The following is a 22,293-nucleotide window of genomic DNA, read 5'->3' on the forward strand; positions in this document are numbered from 1 at the left end:
AACCATTGGATCCAGACTTTCACCCACAACGCTACCTGAGAGCAACCATGGAAAGAGGCCAGAACCGTGATGTGGCTCCACCCTACCTGGCATGGTCCATCTTTAACACAATATGCTGTTGCTGGCCTATTGGCATTGCCGCTATTGTCTTCTCCTGTAAGGTAGGTAACTTTTGCTGAACTTCATTTTCTAAAACTATTTAATCTTCGTCTGCTGCCTGTACTTCTGTATTCTAGCAGATGACCTATAATACCTTTTAATGTTTTGCAACATTCGACATTTTATGAATAGCAGGCTATCTCATCTGTGAATGTTCAAGGAATCAGGCTTCTTCGCAGTGACGAGCGATGACTGACATGCTCATACTGCAGTCTTTGTCTTGATGGCAGATTTATTTCAACTGTTCATGACATCCTTTCCTCAGTGGAAAACTTTTCTTTCTATCGAAAACATTTAGAAATTTGTTTTTTACAGACACAAACTGCCAATGCCGTCGGGGAATCAGCTCAAGCAGTGGATGCCTCGAGGACTGCAAAGATCCTCAATGTGGTTTCACTTGTCTGTGGAATCATTATGTTTATCATAATCATCGCTATCAAAGCCTCTTCCACAAAGTGAGGAGAACATTTGGGTTTCCTGTGTTCGAGTTTCCCTCCCCCCTAACCAGACCATAAAGTAGAAACAGATGTCTGCATTTGTGTGCACATATAGTTTGTACCATGTACTTGTGGTTGTGAAGGCCCAAAAAGATTTTTGGGACAAACAAAACGTTTTGCTGTTTCCAAAAAAGAATTGAATAAAAGAATTTTCCACTTTTTTAAAAATGTGCCTTTCTTTGTGGCTCATGGGACATGACATATTATTTGGCATTAAGATTGTGTTACTGTATAAGTAAAGTGTATTTAATGTCATAATGACCGGTTATATGGTTCCTGATTAAAAATAATTTACTTGGTTTAAAGCATCAATAAAAAGAAAAATAGGCAACAAAAAAACGCTCATGTGAAAAAAAACATTGTTACGGAGCATAACATGCTTATTTTGTTGATAAAGGCTAGTTCATTTATTGTTTAAAACATCCGTTTCAAAGTGTTTGTGTGTGGTTTGTGGGTTAACCCCCCCGCCCCCCCCTGTAGCCTGTGACGGGGTTGTTGTTCTGGAATCTAGATGCACTGCCCGCCCACCCCCCTCCCATACTGAAGGTGTGTCAGAGCAGGCGGGAGTAGCAGTGGGCGGTGCATTTAATGCGTTTTACTCTCTGCTCTGATCCGAATGTCTTTCAGGGGTAAATTTTAAATAATGTTTTACATTTTTAAGTTTACTCCATCTTTAAACCTTGATGTTTTATATGTATGCATTTTATCACAAAAGACTGAATAAATATAAATATTTACTTGTTGAAATATATATAACTGCGTTTTTGTCAAGTCTGCATGTGAACTACATGAAATCGGCTGCATAAAGAGGCTCTATCCTTATCAATCTCTCACAATATCTCTTTAGATTAAACTTGAGGCTTATAGCCAACAATCCAGCGTTAATTATTACAACACAGAAAAATAAGGATTTTCTACGATACTGAAAAGGTCATCATGGCTTGGTCCATACAGTTGTTGGACCTGCGGACATCACCTGGTAAATGGTTGAGAGTGACGGAAAGGTGTGGGGCCTTGAAATGGTGCAACATACCCTGTTTACATGATGTATAACAATGCTATTTACTCCCCGGTTTCAACATCACACTCTTTCATCACAAGATGAAAGGCAATTTCAAATAATTCTGTTTTCTACATAAATGCTGACCTCGGGAAAGTGCTCAAAGAGGGCAAAACATGTCTGCTATAGAGACCCCTCAAAGACTCCAAGATCTCACAGTGAGGCAGCCCTGGATCGGGCCTCGCTCTGGTGAGGTAACACACATGTCTGTGTCACGGTCAAGATCAACAAACCAACGGAGAGAGGAACGGGGGAGGAGTCCTCTGAGTTTATATGTCAGCTGGATTGTATCAGATTGCAGTAGAAGTCATCGCGCTAGCCTCCTTTTTAGACAACTTTAAGGAAGTTACACAACTGCTGGAAACGACTCCTTGGGTCAAATAATTATTCATGTTTGATTATTATTCATTTGGCTTTGTTGTGGTTACATGGCTTGTTAGTTAAGTTTGTTGATTTTTACTAGATAGGGTAAAGTACTAAAGTACTAGATAGGGTAAAGATAACTTTACCCTTTGTGGGGAGATAAATTCTGTCTCTAGCCATTCATAACTTACTAGCTTGCCTCGAAATGTGTCTCTCATGATGCTTGCAATAAAGAACCTTGCTGTTTTTTCTCTTTCACAGAGAGCTTTTCTCTCTCAAAAGTGCTTCAAGATGGGTGAGCAGACTGGTCTCTGTGTTTCCTCTGTAGTTCCCCAACTTCCTGTCCACATAATCACAGACACACAAAAAGAGACATGGAAGAGCTCTGGTTACCTTCCGATTGAATACCCAGGTAATAGCCTGCCACTCTTGCGCAGTACTTCCAACACCTAAGGAAAAGTGTACTTCTTACATCTTCAGACAGCAATCCTCTGCTTGGTGTTTGAGACCTGCAAAGCAGTGAAGCAGCATGGGAGTCTGAAAGACTCCTCTTTAAAACTTCAGAAGGGGTCTCTTGGTCCTGTAACACAGACCAACTGTGTTCCTGTCCAGAGGAGGTCAGTCTCGCCTGATACAGCTCCCCCAAACATCCCTGCAGTACCTATAATGTACAATTAAACAAACCTGATACATTGCATTTAAACAACGGACACAAAACTAACAGAAAAACCAGAAAAAAAACCTAGAACAGCATTAATTCATAATGCATAAAGTTCAGCTTTATTTGAAATCTAAGTTTCCTTTCTCACATCTACAGAAGTTTCCCAAACTTTTAGGGATTCATGCAACCTTTGAGCATTTGCCTCTACCTTGAAGAAAAGCCTCTGGAAGACAGGACTGGAGTCAGAGCTCATGTCGTTAAACCTGATATGGGACAGACAGTGGAGCAGCAGCAGGGAGAAGCCTCCCACTGACTTCAGCCTCTGGCGACGGACAAAGAGCGTCTCCTCTTCCTCCTGCCAACAGAGCACTCATTTGCAGTGACACATCAAAGCTATTGGAAGATTCTAGATTCTGGAAGATTGTTGTATAGATTTATTTGTTAAATTTGAGGCAATACATAATGAAATTAACTGACTTAATTTAATAGATTTTAAGTGTTGAATGGCATGCTATAAATAATCCAAACAAGCAGTTGTTATGATACACTTTTTTTTTAAACTCCAGGCCATTGTTAAGGCCATTACATTAAATGGTTCCCCACAGTGTGCAGTTGGTTTCCTCGGGAAGTTTGTAACTCTCTAAAAATCTTGCCTCAGAAAATAAAAATTGTACACTGTAAAAAAAGATCCTATTTTTACGGAAAATAACTTGTACAGTAATTTTTCTGATTTTTAAAATGATGTGCAAAACTCTGTAAAAATAATGATATTTTTTGTAAATTAACAGTCCAACTGTAAAGTACTATGCTAATAATGATAAATTAAAAATTTTTCTCATTTTTTTATTGAAGAAATACTGTAATTATTCTAGAGTATTTTACTTTTTTCCTAAATCACATTCACATCATGTAAAATAACGCTCAAATGACTGGCAGCAGCGGCTGCCAAACAAAAAACGTAAAATAAAGGTAAAATAACTTAATCAAAATAAAGTGTGAGAACCATGAATTTATAGGAATTTTCCATAATAATTTTACAGAGAAACACATTTATTTTATAGATTATTCCTGTAGTATTACAATGAAACACCTTTAATAGAGGGTATTGTATATACAGTATATGCATGTATGTATATATATATATAACTAAGAAGGTCCTGGGTACGAGACCACCACAGTGCATGTTCTCCCCAAATAAGTTAAATGATGACTCTAAATTGTCTGTTGGTGAGTGGATGTGAGTGTGAATGGTTGTTTGTGTCTGTGTTAGCCAGAGATGGGGACTCGAGTTTGAGACTCGGACTCGAGTGCGACTCGAGTCGCACACACGGTGACTTCAGACTCGACTTCAGACTCGTCCTCGAAAGACTTCAGAATCGACTCGGACTCGAGCTTTGGGACTCGTGAGCATCTCTGGTGTTAGCCCTGTGATTGGCACGACAAATCTGTAAAGTAATATTGTTTTATTGCAAAACCTTTGGTGATATCACTGTGTTGAAGGTTTTTGATCGTAATAATAAGTAAGAAAATCTATTAAAAAAAATGTGTTTCTCTGTAAAATTGTTAGGAAAAATGTATGTAAATTTATGGTTTTTCGCACCTAATTAAAATGAATTTATTTGTCCTTCATTTTACAGTTTTTGTATGGCAGCCGTTGCTGCCAGTCATTTGACCTTCTTTTTACCGATATTTTTCTTACAGTGTAGCCTTGAGCGCACTCAGGTCACCCAATTTTTGTTTTTTCAGATTTCCGGGTTCTTTTGGTGTGACTTCTCTCCACTGTAAGAGGGTGAGTCATTTGTGTTCAGAGATCAACACAACAGAACAGGATGTCTTGTAAAGCCTTCACTTTCGATGCTCACTGATTTTGCCCCCCGAGGACTCCAAAGAGACAAAGCAGCAGCAGATACCCACGGCAAGCTGCTGTTGTGGTGTTGAGCTGTTTGACATAATATCAGAGGTGTCAAGTAACGAAGTACAAATACTTTGGGTATCTATACTTTACTTGACTATTTATTTTTCAGACGACTTTTTACTTCTACTCCTTACATTTTCGCGCAAATATCTGTACTTTCTACTTGTTACATTTTTTACTCCTATTTCATTTCGGATTGTTTTCCGGCTTGTCACCGTTAAAAAACACACAAAAAAACTATCCGGATAAATCGCGCCGTCGGGATTGCGTGAATTTGACTGTGGTTGGATGAGAAGGGTAAACATTTACCATCCAGACACCTTATTGGTTTATCAGCGATGCGCCTCAGATGACGCAAATCAGAGTGACGCTGGGTGCGTATAAATTGAAGAAATACAGAAAAACTCTGGCAGAGCAGGTGGCGGTGCTGCTGCTTTGTTACACTTTCCTGGTGGTCTGCTGTATTTCATACCATGCTCTAAGTTTACACTTCATTATTGTTAGATTCAGTGGTGAAGGTGACATACACACTATTTAAGTACAAGTATCAACATATATTGAAATACCCTTAAATATCATGTTTAGATATTATCCCCTTTCGCGTTATATATCGTGGGGCCTCGATTTAATATGCATTGTCCAGTTTATTGTTTGTGTTTTGGTGGCATCACCTGTGACTTTATTAGTCACTTCATTTTATTGTCACTGTAAAACCAGGAAAATCTCAAGTTACGCTCTCACAGAAAGAAAAGTTCAGACTTACCTGAAAAAAGAAGGAGTTTCTGAAGGCGTTGTTTAGGTAGCTGTTGTTTGGGAGACTAGCTGCAATCTGAAGTGAAATGGATGGCGTCTATTGGAGAAGAAAACGATCGAAGCCTTTTTTATTAACATATTTTCACTGAATTCTCAGCCAAAAGTAGCAAACAGCAATAAATTGATGTGTTTGACAGGGAATGACACCAATAAAATAAAATAAAATAAACAATACAAGGGAAAGTATTTCAAGATGTTAAAATGAGATTTAAGGTATATGCACCAGAACTCTTAAGGAAAGTCAGATTAAAGCCCTGGAGCTCCCATAGCAAATGCTACTCCAATGTTGGTCTTTAACTGGGATACAAAGGCTCAACATTCAATAGTTAAACAAACAACAGCACAAAAAAAAAGAATAAGCAATAAGGTTGATAAAAAAACAGCACCAACCAGTTTTAAATCATGCAACGTGTGAACCAGGAATAGTCCGTGCCGGTAGACCAAGAGCTCTCTGGAGTTAAGGACGGAGGGGTCCAAAGGGATCAGCTCTCCCTCACATTCCCACTGAGCATCCAGGACGTCTATGAAGCTCTGGTCTCTGTCTGAACCAAACACAGGACATGACGGTTGCTGAGAGCTAGGACGGGCCTTCACCCTCCGCACAGTAATAGTGTCGATGTTAGTTATTTCCTTTACTGAACATATGCCACCAGAAAGATTCATGTTGCGGCTAATTCTTGCGTTACTCAAGTTTGTAGCTGTGACTGTCCTCATTTGACATGTAAACAGGCAACAGATAGTTGGACGCAAGAACCATGGGGCTATTAGAGATGACTGTTTTTATCTGGTTGTTGGTCCAAACACAAACCATCTTTTCAGTGCTGACAAATATTTGTAAGTGATATTTAATATATTCCACATGCAACTGATTAACCTAAGAGCACTATTCCAAACAAGTCAGCATGCTTATATTTAGCAGCTATCACAATTTGGACACTAGTAAAAGTTATACTGAAGTTGACTTCCTTAGAGTCAGGCCACAGTGTGGGCAATAAAAAGGCTATTTCTTAATAGTTACTTCAGGATCTATTTTATTCAAACTAGCCTTCACCAAAACACTACGGTTTGAAAATGAGTTCCATCTGAGCTTCATTAGGGCCCAGCAAGCAAGAAAATAGCATGTTTACAAAAAGATGTGGGCAGCTCAACATTGAAATGGAAAATACTCTGCTTTGTTGCATGAAGAGAAACATTAATTTAATGTAGTTATTTAAGTCATATATGTAATCTAGTTTACTCATGTAAAAGTAAAAAAAGTAATGCGGATTTCTGTAGTGTTCACAGCCATCTTGTCACGGTTTGGGTCCTCTTCCTGTCCTATTTTGTAGTTTTCTTGTCTCTCGTGTCTCTGGGTGAGCTTCACTTCCTGTCCTGTCCTGTGATTGCTTGATTGCTTCCACCTGTGTCCAATCACCTGCACCTCCCTTGTGTATTTAAGCCCCGTGTGCCTGTTGTCCCTTGTCGCGTCATTGTCCATGTTACTCGCCGTTGGTGCACGTTGTCCTGGTTAGTTTGTGGAATAAAGAGCACTTTGTTCGAAGAACCTGCAGTTGAGTCCTGCCTTCCGCCTGCACCTCCACCCATCGTGACACATCTAAGGTGTTAACCGCACATTTTATGCAGCGAGCATTAAAACTGCTGCAAAAGAACCACAAAAACAATCGTGGTGACCCATTTCCATCACTGTCTCTTCTCCAATAAAACATCTGTGGGAAATGACACATTGAAAACTATTGAAACAGCTCCAAGCTTCTCTCTTTGTTACCCAAATGCTCGACACAAAGGGAGCATGGCCATGAAGCTACAGGAGATCTGGACTTCTTATTCCTGTGATTTTGTTTGCGATAAAACATCTGTCGGACCTACCAGGCAGCTCTCTGTTGAGTAGCCCTGTTCCACAGGCCCAGTCCCTCAACTGTAGCTCCATCCGCTTCAATAGCTGGAACACAGGAGAGAGCTCGAGCATCTTGGTCCACTCCTCTTCTGAGAATCAGAGGTGTTGATGGATAACGTTAGTGTGACACACCGCATGTCCTTCTGTGTGTGTGTGTGTGTGTGTGTGTGTGTGTGTGTGTGTGTGTGTGTGTGTGTGTGTGTGTGTGACCTATTTTCATTTCATTGTGTGGCTCTCTGTGAGGGAGTCAAGATCAAAAGTACTCTTTTTAAGAAAAACAACCTCACGACCACCTCTAAAGAGGACAAATTAACTTGACGTATCTTAAACCGAAGAGTAACACGTGTAACGTGTAACACGAGTAACAGTGGTGACACGTACATGCATCATGGCTCAATACAGCAACAATTATACAAATAATGTGTGTTTTATCTCACCCTGGGAGTAAATGGCGTCGGCTGCGGCGTGTCCCTGTGCGTTGTTTGTCGTTGTTAATGGGGCCTGGGGACCAGTGTTGTGTCCTGGAGCTGAATTGACAGGCTCCCTCAGTGACTGTGTGGAGATTCCTTCAGAAACACAAAGATAGCTGAGGAAAGCTGAGGAAATAGCGAGTTCATTAAGAAAAGTATTCACTAAGGGAGCTGCGAGGCCTCTTTTTCTTAAATAAGACACATTATTTTCGAGTAAATGGATTTACTACAGTTTTGATTCAACCATATGCTATTTATTTTTTCATTGTGAAACTTACTATTTATTCCCGTCATACTGTATTTATGCAAGCTATTTCTCATTTCCTTTTTTACTTTTGTCAGAAGCATAATAATCTCCTTAACCATTTTCTTACATCCTTCCACTACCTTTCATCCTCAGATCTCAGACTCAAACGAAACGCCGTAAAACGAAACGGCGTCAAACAAAACGGCGTCAAACCACCTGGAGTCAAACAAATCTAAACGAAACTAAACAAAAATTGTGTGCTTGACTGGATTCAGAACTCTTAAATACAATACCAAGTTAGCAAGTACAAATACTATGACTACTTGTCATTACAACGTTGTTATTTATGTTCCAATGGCAGCGCGTAAGATAGCGATAAAACTGCTAACGTTAGCTTGAACAACCCGGAGGAAGAATGACTCCGTTTGGTTTGAAGGAGTTTCGTCTGACGGAGTTTGGTTTGACAGAGTTTTGTCTAAGAATGACTTTTGGTCTGAGAACTGACGCCTTTTCGTCTGAGTCTGATACTTGAGTCTGAGATCTGAGGATGTCCTAAAATGAACACCGTACCTCAGACACAATAAAGAAACGAAAAAGCACTTGTCTGAAGCAATAAATTTTTCTCCAGCAATCATTGATGACAAGATGCATTTTTATCGACTCAGTGGCTGTGTCCCTTCCCACTGCTTTACGCTGCTGCGTGACCATACTACACAATGCTTCAACACACTCTCTCTAAACACAGATGTGTTATTATAAAGCTTAAGGGGCCTGAGCAGCAGATACCTGTTACTTTGGGAACAGAGGCTGTCCAGACTCCAGAGCCTCTCTCCAACCCATACGCCTGCTTTGTCGACAAACTTGAAAACCATCAGAAATCCCTCTCTAAGAACAAGCCAGGCAATATCGGATCCTTTTTTCATACGGTCAACAAATGCACCATTTAATCCTATTTAATGTGATGTTTGTTATAGCCTCTCCATCCACAGGGCAAAATGAATTAGCCTTTTTAAAAATTAAACATTAGCGTTTAATGAAGTCATTATTGGGCTTGGTTTGTTCTTTCCATGCGATCATTTGACATAAATAAAAGTAAAATAGCATAAGCCATATATATCCTTTAAAGATAGTAACAAAATTGTTGGCGAAATGTAGATACTGATTTATGGATTTAAAGGCTCACAGAGTGCAATAACTGGCCATTTCAAATATTGCATTTAAAAATTGAAAAAAGCAGAAAAATAGATACCAAATAACACCATTATTGATTATTGATTAGAGCTCGTTCTTTCTCTGGAATATACATGACTGCTGTTATGTATGAGTACCCTTATCATGTAGTAAATATAGCAAGCGTATCTGGTACCAGAAGTGTGCTGATTGCAGGTGTTGGCAGAGAAGCTGGCAGGCTGTTTGTCTTCCAGGAGCTTGTTCAGTCTCTCCAGCAGAGGCAAAGCCATCTGTTGAAGCAAAGCTCTGACCTCCACAGTCGGCCTCCGTCCACTGCACGTGACCAGACCATGTTCCCTATACCAAAAGCCCCCACACAGCACCGCCTACACAAACAGGAAGAAGGATGCGGCTGAGAAAACCAAGATATAACCGAAACAAACATTTCTGAACTTCTTGGACAATGAGCATCACTTGTTCATCTCAGGTTTAAATAAACAGAGTTAATAATCAACTGTCATCCAAACAGAGCCATAGACTTCCTTGCATCATATATGTAGGTTTCTGTACGTGCTGTGTTGACCTGAGCAGTGTCTGCGCGGAGTTGAGAGAGGTGTCTGACAAAATGCAGCGCATTAAGAGAAGCTTCCAACTCAGTCAGTCTGGAGCAACACTGCTCCCACAACTCTCGCTGTCTCAGCTCTCTGTCCTGCAGAATAAATACACAGCGGCTTCACCTTGAGAAGAAGCATTTAGTCTTTTTTACCAACGGATGACAACGTGACAGAGTGCATCTTGGCGGGCACCTAAGTCCAATCTCCACACATTGCAAAGCTCCCTTTAGCGTTATAAGTCATTTTGGCTTTGCTGGTGGTGGAGGGAGCTAAACATCTGACCTATCTGTGTGAGTCACCAATTAAGCTTCAGTGCAAAAAACAGACCGTGAATCCAGTAATCTGACCGTAGCATGGATGGTTGAAGCCCAGTCTCCTCTTTGTGCTGTCCATTTTTCTTGGTCTTGTTGCAGCTGCTCCATACTCACATCCAGCTTATCAAGGCCCGCCACAAGCTCTGAGTGCCACAGACACTGCCTATCCCACTCTTCATCGTCATCTAAGCAGACAGAAATGCACAAAGACATCCTACAAACCTAAATAAAACATTGAACAATACAATTATGTAAATAAACTTAATGTGCTATTTGAGATACTGGTGTGAAGTGTCGGTCTTTTGGCGAAGCAACAAATGTAACCACAGTGGAGGTCATGAATTTCCTTTATTTCTTCTCATATTGCTTGCCAGCCAATTTACCCTGTGTGAGGATGTGCAGTACATGCATAGGCAAGATCAGAGCCAAATGGGAGCGCTGAGCTGCTCTCCTTTGTTCCTCCATCTGCGCCGAACCCTGCAGTTCCATGGCTGCTTCCTTCAGCTGCCTCCCCGACCACTGGACCTGCAGCAGAGCAGACACTTTTTGTGGTTTTTGGTTAGAGAGGTGGGGGGGGGGCACATATATGCATACTGCAGACACATAAAAAGCTACACACTAGCAACAAAAAGATGTGAGGCACACGCACACAAAGAGTCTACACTTACTTTGGAGTTTGTTCTAAACATAACCCTTGCTTACTTGCAGTGCACCACAAGTTCTGAAAACCTATTGATTCTGCAACGCTGTTTTCTCAAGCATTCATGAATCCCATTACTGAAGTCCAATGGATTAAAGAGCTCAATCCTTTTGAATGGCCCCTCAGGCTGTATGAGGAATGTAAAACCAAGACAGCAAACTGTACCACTGACCTGATAAGACTTTATTTCTGTAGCTCTAAAGAGACATTGGAATGAGGCTGAGTCCAGGTCAGATAGAACATCTTCCTCCCGCTGCCTCTGCTGCTGCCAGTAAGTGTTTCGCACACACACTTCCCTCTGCAGCGCCTCCACCTGGCAAACAACAGAAACAAGAAAAGAATCAACTTAATGCTAAAAGGTCATGCACATAAATTCAATGGGAAAATGGAATGCTGGAGGATTAACACATGACTTAACATAAAGACTTAATTAGATTCTACCAATTTTCCAAAATTCCCTCCTGTTGTATTTATTAGGATGAAAAATGAACATTGTGTGGACAAGTACATGACCAATATTCTACTTTGAAGGCTTCTTGTGATCCTTTATGGAAACACCCCTCTGAATTACTTCCCCACCTGCACACTATCAGTTTGACTGGCCACCGTTAGCCAGTAGGAGGCTGTGACCGGTACCACGTGTTTCCTGGACACATCCAACCTGGCTCCAACCACTGGGGTCAGCACCCCAGTCACCGGGTCCACAGCCTGAGAAGCGTAACGGATAGCCACCAGGCCTGTGAAGTGCAACACAGAAATGCGTACAAACCTGCTTCATTCTATACCGTTTCAACTCATTTAAATGTGGAATAGGTGAACTGTGTCAAGTGACCAGTGCATTTCTTTTGTCTTACAGTACCTTTTCCATCAGGGTCCTCCATGGTACCGGCCAGCGGTATTATTTTCCCAGAGACAAAGTCAGTCTGACCCCCCAGCACCGGCACACTCAGACCAGATCCCATGGGGTCAGGGTACTCCATCCCCAGCAGAGCGGGCACACACACATCTGAACCTAAGAGAGGCATCTCTCCTGGTTTGAACAGCACAGGAAGTTGAAGTGGAGAAAACAAAATATGACAGGGTGTTCAAATATTTATTACCCATTAAGTTGTTATGGCAAAAACACTCCTAGCGAGTTGGGCAGCGTCAGAAGTAGGTCAAGACTTTTTAATCAGTACAGCAAAGACTTGATTTTAAATTCTCTTGAGGTTACTATAGTGGTACTTTTGTATTTATTTGGCAAAGAAAAATCAATGACTTGCAAAACCACATGTAAACACTGTATACAGTATACACACACAGAGTGAGCTACGTGAGAGTGGATTGTGCCTGAAAGGCACATCTGGCAACGGATAAATAAGAAACAGGTGATCCAGCAGAGCACATATGAGAGCATAACCCATAGCAGCTGAAACCATGCAGAGAACACGGAAGGCCTGTCACGAAGGGCAGATTGGGAATGGCCTTGAGCAGATCAACAACAACATTTCAGTACTAAGGAAATTTTACACTTGCTAAGTCAGGAGATAAAACAGCGGAACAAATAATTTAAACATGCCATTTATGGCGCAATTCATTTTTACGTAATACAATCCCGGTGATACAAAGCATGCTAAAACTGAGATAAAGCAGATGTCAAATCCGCTGCACTATATGTCCGAGCAATGTAATTACTAAGAATTTGTGGTCTTTGTTTACATGTTGGAAATATTGATAGTCTAACAGTTTTGTGTTTTCCGTATTCTTGAATGTGTGTACAGGTTACTGATTGGTCTCTGCGGAGGGGATTCGCCTTTGATAATCATGTGAAAAGCATTTGTTTAACACCTCTGGCTCATGGAAAATGCATCATTTATTTTATGCTTGAAACTCCTTTTGATGTCAGTACTAGAAGGCACTTCAGGGCAACACAGTGATACCTGAGAGCAGCAAAAAAATAATATATAAAGGGTTTTTTCTGGAATATAAACGCTCTTGGTTTTAAAATCAGCTGTGCGCGCTCAGTAAATGGTATTCCCATTGAACACAGAAAGGTGTAAAGAAGAAACAGAGAAGTAAATGCAAAGTGGCATGTTTTTCAAGTTATGGCATCGATCCCAATCAGACATTCAAATGAAAAGATAAAAGGAGAAGAAAGTATATTCTACTTTTAGGATAATCTGTTTGTAACCACAAGCAAAATGTCTTATGAAAAGAAGATAGACAGCTAAAAAAGGTGCAGGAAAAATAGAGCACCTTGTTTACAGCAGGAGGAACCAACCAAACAAAAAACAGAAAAGTAACTTTGCCATCCGCTGCTCACAGCAGACTACTCCCTCTTGCTGTCACTTCCTCACCCAAAGCCCCGCCATCCTTCTGCAGACCTGCAGCCCAGTCGAGGAGGATACCCAACCTGGTCTGCAGCTGCAGCTGGCAGTGCAGGCTGCGTCCCCAGGCCTGCTGGAGCTCTTTGGCTGCAGCTACAAGAGGATCTTGGCGGCCGCTCCCTCTCTCGCTGCCCTGATGGTGCTGCAAATGTTGGTCTGATCCCCACACCTCAGTTAGTGTCTTCAGAAGCTCCAACACTTTGAACAGCACGGACAGAACCTAATCGAGAGACGTTTTACATTCACTCACCACATTTCTATTGACTCAATATCTAATGTATTTTTTGCCCACTTCTGTTTCCAAGGTCAAAAGGGAAATTAGTAGGCAAAGCACCTTGCTGTCTAGAAAGGTCTGGTATCCACCAGCGTGAGGCAGCAGCTGGCCGGCCTGCATGCTGGCACCTCCCACTCTCAACATCCGGCCACTTAGAGGTTCAATAAAGGACTCCGCCAGCAGGACTCCACCGACTGGCAGCACAACGCCTACACAGAACACAGTTACCTCACGGTGTGACATCGTCAACGCGGGCTGTTTCAGCAGCAGTACTAACCTGACGCTGGGTCTAGACTGACCCCAACAGTGAGCACAACATTCCCAGTTTTGGAGTCCAGCATGGGGTAGCCAATCTGTATGGGCTGCAGCAGGCGGGTGAGGGGACAGACGTGCACCCCGCCCAGTGGGTAGACGAGTCCTGTATGGGGGTGGATGGTTACAGCCAGAATTGGCACCGGCACTCCTGTGGCAGGGTCCGCCATGGGAACTCCCAGCTGCAGTGTCTGGCCCGGCTTGAGGCCTCTAAGACGAGTGTTGGACAGCGGCTGTTCTGAGTGGCAGGAGGTTGGGTAAGGAATGAAAGGGAGGAGGGGGCTGTCCCACTTCCTGCTGTCTCCTGCGAGAAGCACAGATTAGTTTATTATAACGTCTGCAAACTACAGACACAGGTACAATACCCCCGGGTTAATTTACCATGTCTCCTTGTCATTTTCTTTTGGTGCAATTTCAAAGACCCAGACTCAAAATCTTGTTCCCTTTTCTACAATTGCTATTCTTGGATATATTCTCTGATTCTCCAATGTCCTACTTACCTAAGGGACCCACCCTTTCCTATAATTAATATTCATCTTCATATGTATATTTGGAACTTGAGACTTCTCTGTCATATGTCATCCATCTCATTCATTAACGCATGCAGAGAGTTATTTTTATCTACTTCAGCTACGGGTTTCTCCCACTTTTACTTTCACTCTGAAGTAAACATATTGTTTTTTAATGACAAATCCAAGAACCTATTGTCAAAACTGATTTGAACATTTTTTATGACCTTTTACTCATAAGAAAGGGTGTGCAAACTTTTGACTAGTACTTCTAGAACCTTTGAGGAAAAACTAACTATTTTGTTATAGCATGAGTATGTGAGGTACACAAGTTATCCACAATGTAAAAATATGTATTTTGCTTCCATTGTTAAAGGCTTTTTTTAAATGTAGAACCCCCTCGTCTCGCCTTTCCATCATCACACGTTACCTGTACGCGAGTCTGTGGTGAAAACTAGAGTAGAGCTCGTAGGATCATAGGCCACGTTGCCAGCTATGGGCATCACTCTGCCGGTCTGCGGGTTGATGGCGAAATCTGGTGGCACTGCCACGGTGTGGCCGCTGCTCAGCAGCATGTGGCTGCGAGCATTTGGCCTTAAGAGTCCTGTAACTGAATCCCAATGAAGGGCCCTGCAAGGACGCATGGATCCATCAGGACCTGAAGGGAGGCGGGAGAAGATTGATCATCATACAGTGAATGATTATGACAGCTTGATGCGGCGTGGACAGCTTTCACTGTTCATTTTATCTTAAATGGATTGCTGAAGTTTAGAAAAGTGAAAGGATAATGTGTCTTTATTATTTATGTACACCTCTATACAGTGGGAACACAAGGGGTGTATTCAAAAGATTGGAGAATATAATTGTGTACTTCTTTTAATTCTTTAATCTATATTGTTCTTGTAGTGCACATTTTTAAGCAAGGGGTGGTGCTGTTTTTCTAAAATCAAGAGTTGGACGCACCAAAGATGTGGTCCTTGGTCAGCACGGTTCCAGAGTCAGGGCAGAGCAGCTTGGCCCCCGCACCCTCCCCCAGAAACCCCCAGGCCCCCTGACGCTGGCACTCTGCTGACACCAGCTCCCCCATCTCCGCTACCAGGGAGGTCAGCCTCCGGGTCGAACTGAAGATGGCAAACGTCAGATGGAAGGTGTCAGGCGGTTTTACCCAATGTGCTTGTTGTTTGTGTCCCTTTGCGAACGATAACTGGAAGCCTTACTTCTGTTGGAGATCGTTGTTGTAAACCTTGGAGAGTAGTCGTGTGCACTCTCTGAGCTGAGCTGTGAACACGCTGTGCGCCCTCTGCTGGGCCTGCTGCTCTCGCCTCAAGACCTGGAGAAACCACAAAAACATTCACACCTAACGACACGTACTAGATCATCTGAAATTGATGCGATTCGTGCATTTATTGATAATTAGTAAACGGAAAATGTATTAGCAACTATTTGGATAAATCAGTCAAACATAGTCCCATTTCAGTCTGAAATTCTTGGTATGTTGGTAACATTAATGTTGTATTCTCTTTGAAACCTTCTCGTTCTCTTTCTGTTTCCCCATCCGTGTTGGTAGAATAAATAGTTTCCTGAAAGAAGCCACCCACCTAATCTTAAATAACAGAGGTCGTACTGAGGTGAACATCATGTAACGCAAACCTGCAGCTGACTGTCGAGCAGTGTCCTCAGCTGTAAGGCCAGAGTCTTCCGTCGTACCACCTCCTTCTCCACCTCCCTCCTCATCCTCTCATACCCCTCTCCTATTCTCTCCTCGGTGATCAAGCAAGGGTGGAGTAGCTGCAGTTTCCCAAGCACTCCCTGATACAGCTCCTTTACCTGAATACAAAGAGACACGCATATGAGAACAAAATGAGCAAGCGTCTTTATTAAACTCTTAGCTATCAGATCAGGCGTTCGACCCCCCACCCCCACCCCACCCCGATGCAACTATCACGCAGGTAGCCCTGGTAAGACATTCAGGCTTGTGACCCGCAGGTGTGATGTGTGGCATCTCCACTTACATCTTCAGCACCACAGCTGTCCTGAGGGCTGTAACGACAATCTCTGTCTCCTATGCTGAAGATAGTAAATGTAGTTGGCATTGTGGTTGTCAGAAATTAGGTTACGGGAAGTAGACTGTCAATCAGGCTACAATATAAGATGTGTTTAATTACAAGATCAATACAACTTTTGTATATGTAATATAAATATGGAGCTACAGGCAACATGTGGTTGGCTTAGTTTAGCTGTGCAACAGTTGGAAAGAGAGGAAAAAAGCTTGCTTGGCTCAGTCCAAAGGTAAAAAATATATGCATACCATATGTAAATCTTTAAAAATTACTGTATGATACGGTTAATGCGCTGGTGGTATCAATCTTGTTTTAATGGATTGGTTTTGTGTTTAAACCAAGAGCTACAAACCTCAGTGGTGAGCTGTCCAAGACGTGTGGTGACGGACAGACTCTGTTTGAGCAGGAGGCTGTAGAAGGTGTTGCTGCTGAATGCTTCCAGGTCAACCTGATGCTCATAATCCCAAAACTCTTCCAAGGTGTCGGCACAGACTGAAAGAAAAAAGGTAAAACGCAACAAGAAAAGATCATTGTAATATTTAAAAAAACACCTCTCAGGAACGTGGACCGCGTTGCCTGTGTCTGCATGTTTTGTTGGCCGAAGCATTTTACAAAGAACTGGCCTTCGAGAGGAAATGTTCTTGTTTTGACAATAGCCTATGCCTTCTTAACCCACTATTGGATAGTTAAGTAGTTTTATTGTGGCAGTTGCATGAAAATGCAACCAAATAGTCATTAGCAGGGATTTCCCAGATCCTGTGACTGTTAGTCACTACATGATATCAGGATCGTGACAAGGGCCTTTTCACCAGTACTGTTAGTTGGGTGGGAGCGAAGCCCGGGGGTCACTGTCAGCATTACATGAGAATTCATGGGGTCTTCAACTCAAGTGTCAGTTTTCCTGTGTGAGTATGTGTGTTATGTGCAGGATGTGATGCAGATCATGTTTGAATGCAGGTTGTGTAACATATTGGCATTTAAGCAGGATGAATGAGCAGAGATCATGTGTGTGAGAGAATGTCTCTGTGACTGTGGGTTGACACTTTTACAATACATGTCATTTAGCTGACGCTTTTATCTAAAGCTACTTACATTGCATTATAACCCATGCGTTACATTTTGCCTGGGGAGCAATTGGGGGTTAGGTGTCAGGGACATTTCAACATGGCTCATGGGGCAGCCGGGATTTGAACCGCCAACCTTGCAGCGCATCACACTACTCCATGCGCCACCATCACCTTTTGGAATATTGTACCTGGCGGAGTGGAGTCTTGTGTGATTAAAGCTTGATGGTTTCGGTGAATCTTCCTCAGTGACATCACCCTTGAGCCTTTGGACGAGTAGTCGTCCATTTGGTAGGACAGCTGTGACAAACGATACCGGGCTGTGATTGGCTGCTTCTCAGGCCATCCATATTCACGAAACAGGATCTGAATATTGGGATAGGTGGATAGAGGAATGTGAATAAGTGATACTTTGAACATCTTATAGTGTGTGTGTTTGGGAATGCACGCTAACCAGCAGTGTAACACATATACAGAGGATGACCACAGCTCCAAATAGTAGTCCTCCGGTCACCAGCCAGTCTGGCCTCAGCAGCAGGTTGCGTCTCCTACTGATTCCCACCCTGGTCACATGACGAGGAATGGTGGGGAAGAAGGGGCTGGGCTCATAACACTGGCCGCCTGCAGGCATCACCCTCACATACTAGGTATGAAAAGTCAGAGAGCAGAAAGTGGCGGGACATGTGACATGTTTTGTTTCAGTTACTGTGTTGTGAAGAAGTTTAGAATTTGCTCCTGTTTGATTTTGACCAAATCATTCAAATGTTCTACCATCAAATGCATGTAGACGCCTTTGCATGTCATAGCTGGTGATACGATGCACACTCCTGATGAATTCATCTCAATCTTTTACAGAGTAGATTATCTTTTTAAGCATAGCAGGAAGTCAGAAATTCAGTTACCATGTGTTTGTGCTGATTGCTGCTCAGGGTAAAAACATATACTCCGGGCTGGCTGAAGACCACTGCAAAGAAACTAGGAGGAGTCCAAGACAGGGTCAGTTCTTCCTCTAGCTGTCTGAATGCGCCCCAGTCGAAATCGCTGTTTGTGTTGTACAAGTTGTCACTGCAAGACATATAGTAATCAGATAAATGCAGGAAAAATGGATGTGAACATTTTGTATGCCTAGCATTTAACTTACAGATCATACTGAGGATAGAGACGTGTATCCACAGTGAAGAGTATAACGTCCCCCAAACGGAGACACGTTGTGGGGTTCAGGACTCCGGGTACACTTGTGTCTTTCACTTCTTCTTTGGTATCGCTCTTGTTTCCCATCCTGCTGCTGGAATTTATTTCTATTTCTTCACGACTGACATGTTCATCTTCCGTGACCTCCCACAGAACGTCAAAATCTCTTCCTACAACAAAACATTAAACATTATAGGACCATTTTTGTGCATTGTGCATTGATTTTTATTTTGACAGTAAAAAAAAATATCTTTTTGACAAACCACCTGAACTCTGAGTGTCCCACTGTGTGCCGACAGGAAAGAGCTGCTGAAGCTCCTTAGGGAGGCCGCTGAGGAGGCCGATGAAGCCTGCCTCTGGAATCAGACAATAAGGTTTATAGAAGTGTGATACAAACGGAGATAGAGGAGAAAAGCCGGACAGAAAGCCACTTTGTGCGTGTCTTTACCGGTGGTCTGAACGATGTAGACAGCATGTGAAGAGTTGAGATAACTGTTGCACAGAGGAGCCCCAGGGGAGTCTGACTGTTTGAAAAACATCTCCAGCGCGCTGCCTGAGACGCCTGTCACCTGACAACACACACACACACACAACAATAGTGCTTACAATTTATAGGTCCATAAAAAAAGGGCAATACTATATGGATATAACAAAGAATACGGATACAGTGAGTTTTTAATGCACCCCAAACCATGCGTTTTCATTTTGATTTTTCCTTTGAGCATTAATATGTTAATGTGAGTTTGTATAAATTAGCCACAGCCTTTACTTACCTGACTGCCATAACGCCACACCAGCTCCATATCTCCATTGGACTGGCAGTTGAGCTTTAACTCAGTAGCTGGCCTTCTCCTACAAAGGCCTCCACATGCAGATCTTCCATGAGGCTCTTTGCACACACACAGACCCAACTCCCCGTCATAGCCCCGGTAGTCCTCTGCAGTGTGACACACCTGCAGTAAAGGAACCAGTGCAAAGCTAAAATTAACGTTTTTATTAGTCCACTATACTTGTTTTAAAACCAAGCAAATATTACTTTCTTTTCTCTGGTTTGACAAGCTTTTTTTAAGTTTAAGTGGGTAACTAGGTGAAAGGGTATTTGTACCAAATACTGCTAGTGAGCTCAATGACACAAATGAACACAGTATGGGCAGTGCAGTGCTGGCCTCACTAACTGACCGTCACAGGAAGTAGTTAATGGTTAAATATTAAGTGGAACTAACCCTCTGCCAGGTAAACTTGTCAGGTTCATGGAGGAAAGGCCAAAGACATCTAAGTTGTAATGATTACCCTTGTTCTATGAATGCAGCGCTTGTTTTTTCAGTGTTCTGTAAACAGATTGCATCTGCAGTTTATCAAAATCCTTAAGCGTCATTCACTCAGATCATCAGGATAAGTTTCATGTTTTGTAAAAGACAAAGATAACCTTTGCTCTATTTCAGTGTGCAGGCCTGCATCTGTGTGTGATACAGTTGTACAAAGCCTAACCTGTTGCCTGCAATGAAGTAACCACTGATTTCTGTCCATACAGTCTCCATACTGTGAACGAGTTGTTCCATCTCTGCAGACATAGTAGAGTTTGTTTACACACGCATCTCCATTGTTGGCAGGTTGGTAGCCGATGGTGCAGTGGCACCTTCCATCACTGGTCTGCAGAACATACAGTTTAAACATTTTATTGTAGAACGCTGCAAGCAGGTCACAGTGCAGTCCGTTTGTGACCTGATTTTCTCATCTGGTCATTCATTAATTAACATGCATATCAAAATATATCTCTCTTCTTTCCTTCCTTCCTTCCTTCCTTCCTTCCTTCCTTCCACCATTTATTCTCACAATCACCCATAGATCAATCAGAGAGAAAAAATCAAATATTCCTTATTAAGTGATGACTATAGGGGCTAATTATCAGGGCAGGCTGCAATGAAGTAGGAAACCTGAGCCCTCTGCAAAGGAATCTGATCTAGAGCTCTTTCAGGTTGACCTAACAAATTGTAGTGTAAAGTTTCCTCTCAGTGGGGAAACAACTCTCCCATTACTTTGCATAATGCTTCCTAAGACGCAAAATAAAGTAAAATGAAGAAATTCATACGCTTGAAAAATGGGTTGACAAAATAAAAGAAGAGATTAAAGTATGAGGCGTTGGAGTTGATATTGAAATGTTGACATACAGTGAACATACTTTAGAGAAGGTAAATGCTGGTTGATCCTACTGTACAATCATATGAGAACCCTTCGTCACCTGGAAAATCTGTCCCTCTCGCAGACAAACGCAAGAGTCTTGACCAGAGAGAGGCTGCCGAGCCTCAGGACCACAGGGCAGTGAGGCGGACAGGCCTGGTCCAGGACAGAAGTGCTGAGCGGGACACTTGAGACAGCTGTCTATGGACATTGCCCCAGAGGTTGGCCCATAGGTTCCTCCGGGACAAGGGACTGGACTGAAGCCCCCCAAAGGGCAGTAGAAACCTATAATAAAAAAAAAAAAAAAATACATACATACATACATACACACATACAAACACATACATACTAGTTGTTTATTGCTTCTCGTCAAAACTATCCAGAGAAGGTTAACCTAGGACGTGTGTGAGTTTGTGTGATGTATGCATCAAATACTAGTTCATTGTTTGCCCTCTTATCAAAATATCCTTGTGTACAGTGAAGCTAGCATACCTGGCTTGCAGGATGACCTCTGCTGGAACTGACGATTTACGTTGTTTCCATGGACCAGATTAAGAAACACAACACTCAGCCACCACACACACCTGAAACCCTTCCATCTACATGTCCACAGCATCGTTAATATGTCCAACTGCTGAGGCAAGGCGCTGGTGCAACCCAGCTCTTTTCCAGACTCAGAGAGACATTTTCAAATTCTTCATCCAGGATCTGTGAAAAGTCTCCTGGTATCCTGCCTTGTTTTGGTCATAGCCAAATAAGAAGTTGAAGTAGTTGAAGGTGCTGTAGCCACCTCACTCCTGTCTGCTGTAGTCCTGCACACATGTCCTGACCTGTCTGTTGGTAGGACTTAGATGCAAGGTAAGTAGCAGGATAGTTAGGCTGCATCGCTTTCAATGGCCTGCTGAATGATATATGATGCCTGTGAGGTTAGGTGACAGTGACAGTGGAAAGAAGCAGGGAAAACAGAGAGTACGGCCGTCTGGCGCTGCCGGGTCATATTACCGCATTTATTCTTCTCAAGCCTACCATGAAACTGATTAAGGATTTGGCTTGCAAGTCACATCAACACAGCTTTGCTTTAGAGGGAGGAAGGAGTCTTTTAAGGACTATGTGCATCACAGCAGCTACTCAATTGCCATTGAAATTCACATATCAGGCTCAGATATCAGCTCTAGTACATAGTACCTACTTTATGCAAGCCAGCTGCAAATTAAACTTCCTGTTCAATATTCATGTCAAAGCTTTCTATGGGCACCTAAAATATGTTCAAGTTGCTATCTTTTCAATGATCAAAAGCTCTGTTATTGAAGTGAAATAAATGTTGGACTTTGGATAATTGGAAAAGGGCATATATTTCATCACGGTAGCCATGGACTTTGACCCGACAGTGACGTCTCATAACTTACCCAACTGAACAGGATTCAACTTTCACCTACACCTCCATGTCACATAGCACTCATAA

The 22,293-nt window shown here is 42.4% G+C and overlaps 2 protein-coding genes across 2 annotated transcripts; both read right to left on the minus strand.

Moving 5' to 3' along the window:
- Nucleotides 1-1,263: 1,263 nt before the first annotated feature.
- si:dkey-103g5.4 (uncharacterized) lies at nucleotides 1,264-8,939 on the minus strand. The gene is made up of 8 exons (XM_062561164.1): nucleotides 8,866-8,939; nucleotides 7,800-7,928; nucleotides 7,335-7,451; nucleotides 5,859-6,010; nucleotides 5,419-5,505; nucleotides 2,949-3,095; nucleotides 2,552-2,740; nucleotides 1,264-2,419 (listed from the first exon to the last, which is right to left on the minus strand). The coding sequence occupies exons 3-8, from the start codon at nucleotides 7,432-7,434 to the stop codon at nucleotides 2,366-2,368; spliced, it is 729 nt and encodes a 242-aa protein (XP_062417148.1). The 5' UTR covers nucleotides 7,435-7,451; nucleotides 7,800-7,928; nucleotides 8,866-8,939; the 3' UTR covers nucleotides 1,264-2,365.
- A 510-nt stretch (nucleotides 8,940-9,449) lies between these two features.
- On the minus strand, nucleotides 9,450-20,027 carry LOC119229096 (uncharacterized). The gene is made up of 21 exons (XM_062561642.1): nucleotides 19,427-20,027; nucleotides 19,102-19,222; nucleotides 18,920-19,009; nucleotides 18,604-18,823; nucleotides 18,365-18,527; nucleotides 17,917-18,105; nucleotides 17,654-17,828; nucleotides 16,751-16,890; nucleotides 15,989-16,165; nucleotides 15,556-15,668; nucleotides 15,302-15,459; nucleotides 14,769-14,996; nucleotides 13,795-14,133; nucleotides 13,578-13,726; nucleotides 13,214-13,463; nucleotides 11,737-11,907; nucleotides 11,457-11,614; nucleotides 11,050-11,190; nucleotides 10,561-10,702; nucleotides 9,833-10,362; nucleotides 9,450-9,635 (listed from the first exon to the last, which is right to left on the minus strand). The coding sequence occupies exons 1-20, from the start codon at nucleotides 19,454-19,456 to the stop codon at nucleotides 10,166-10,168; spliced, it is 3,351 nt and encodes a 1,116-aa protein (XP_062417626.1). The 5' UTR covers nucleotides 19,457-20,027; the 3' UTR covers nucleotides 9,450-9,635; nucleotides 9,833-10,165.
- Between the last annotated feature and the right edge of the window lie 2,266 nt (nucleotides 20,028-22,293).

The sequence above is a fragment of the Pungitius pungitius genome, chromosome 3 (assembly GCF_949316345.1).
Source record: "Pungitius pungitius chromosome 3, fPunPun2.1, whole genome shotgun sequence".
NCBI classification, from domain to species: domain Eukaryota; kingdom Metazoa; phylum Chordata; class Actinopteri; order Perciformes; family Gasterosteidae; genus Pungitius; species Pungitius pungitius.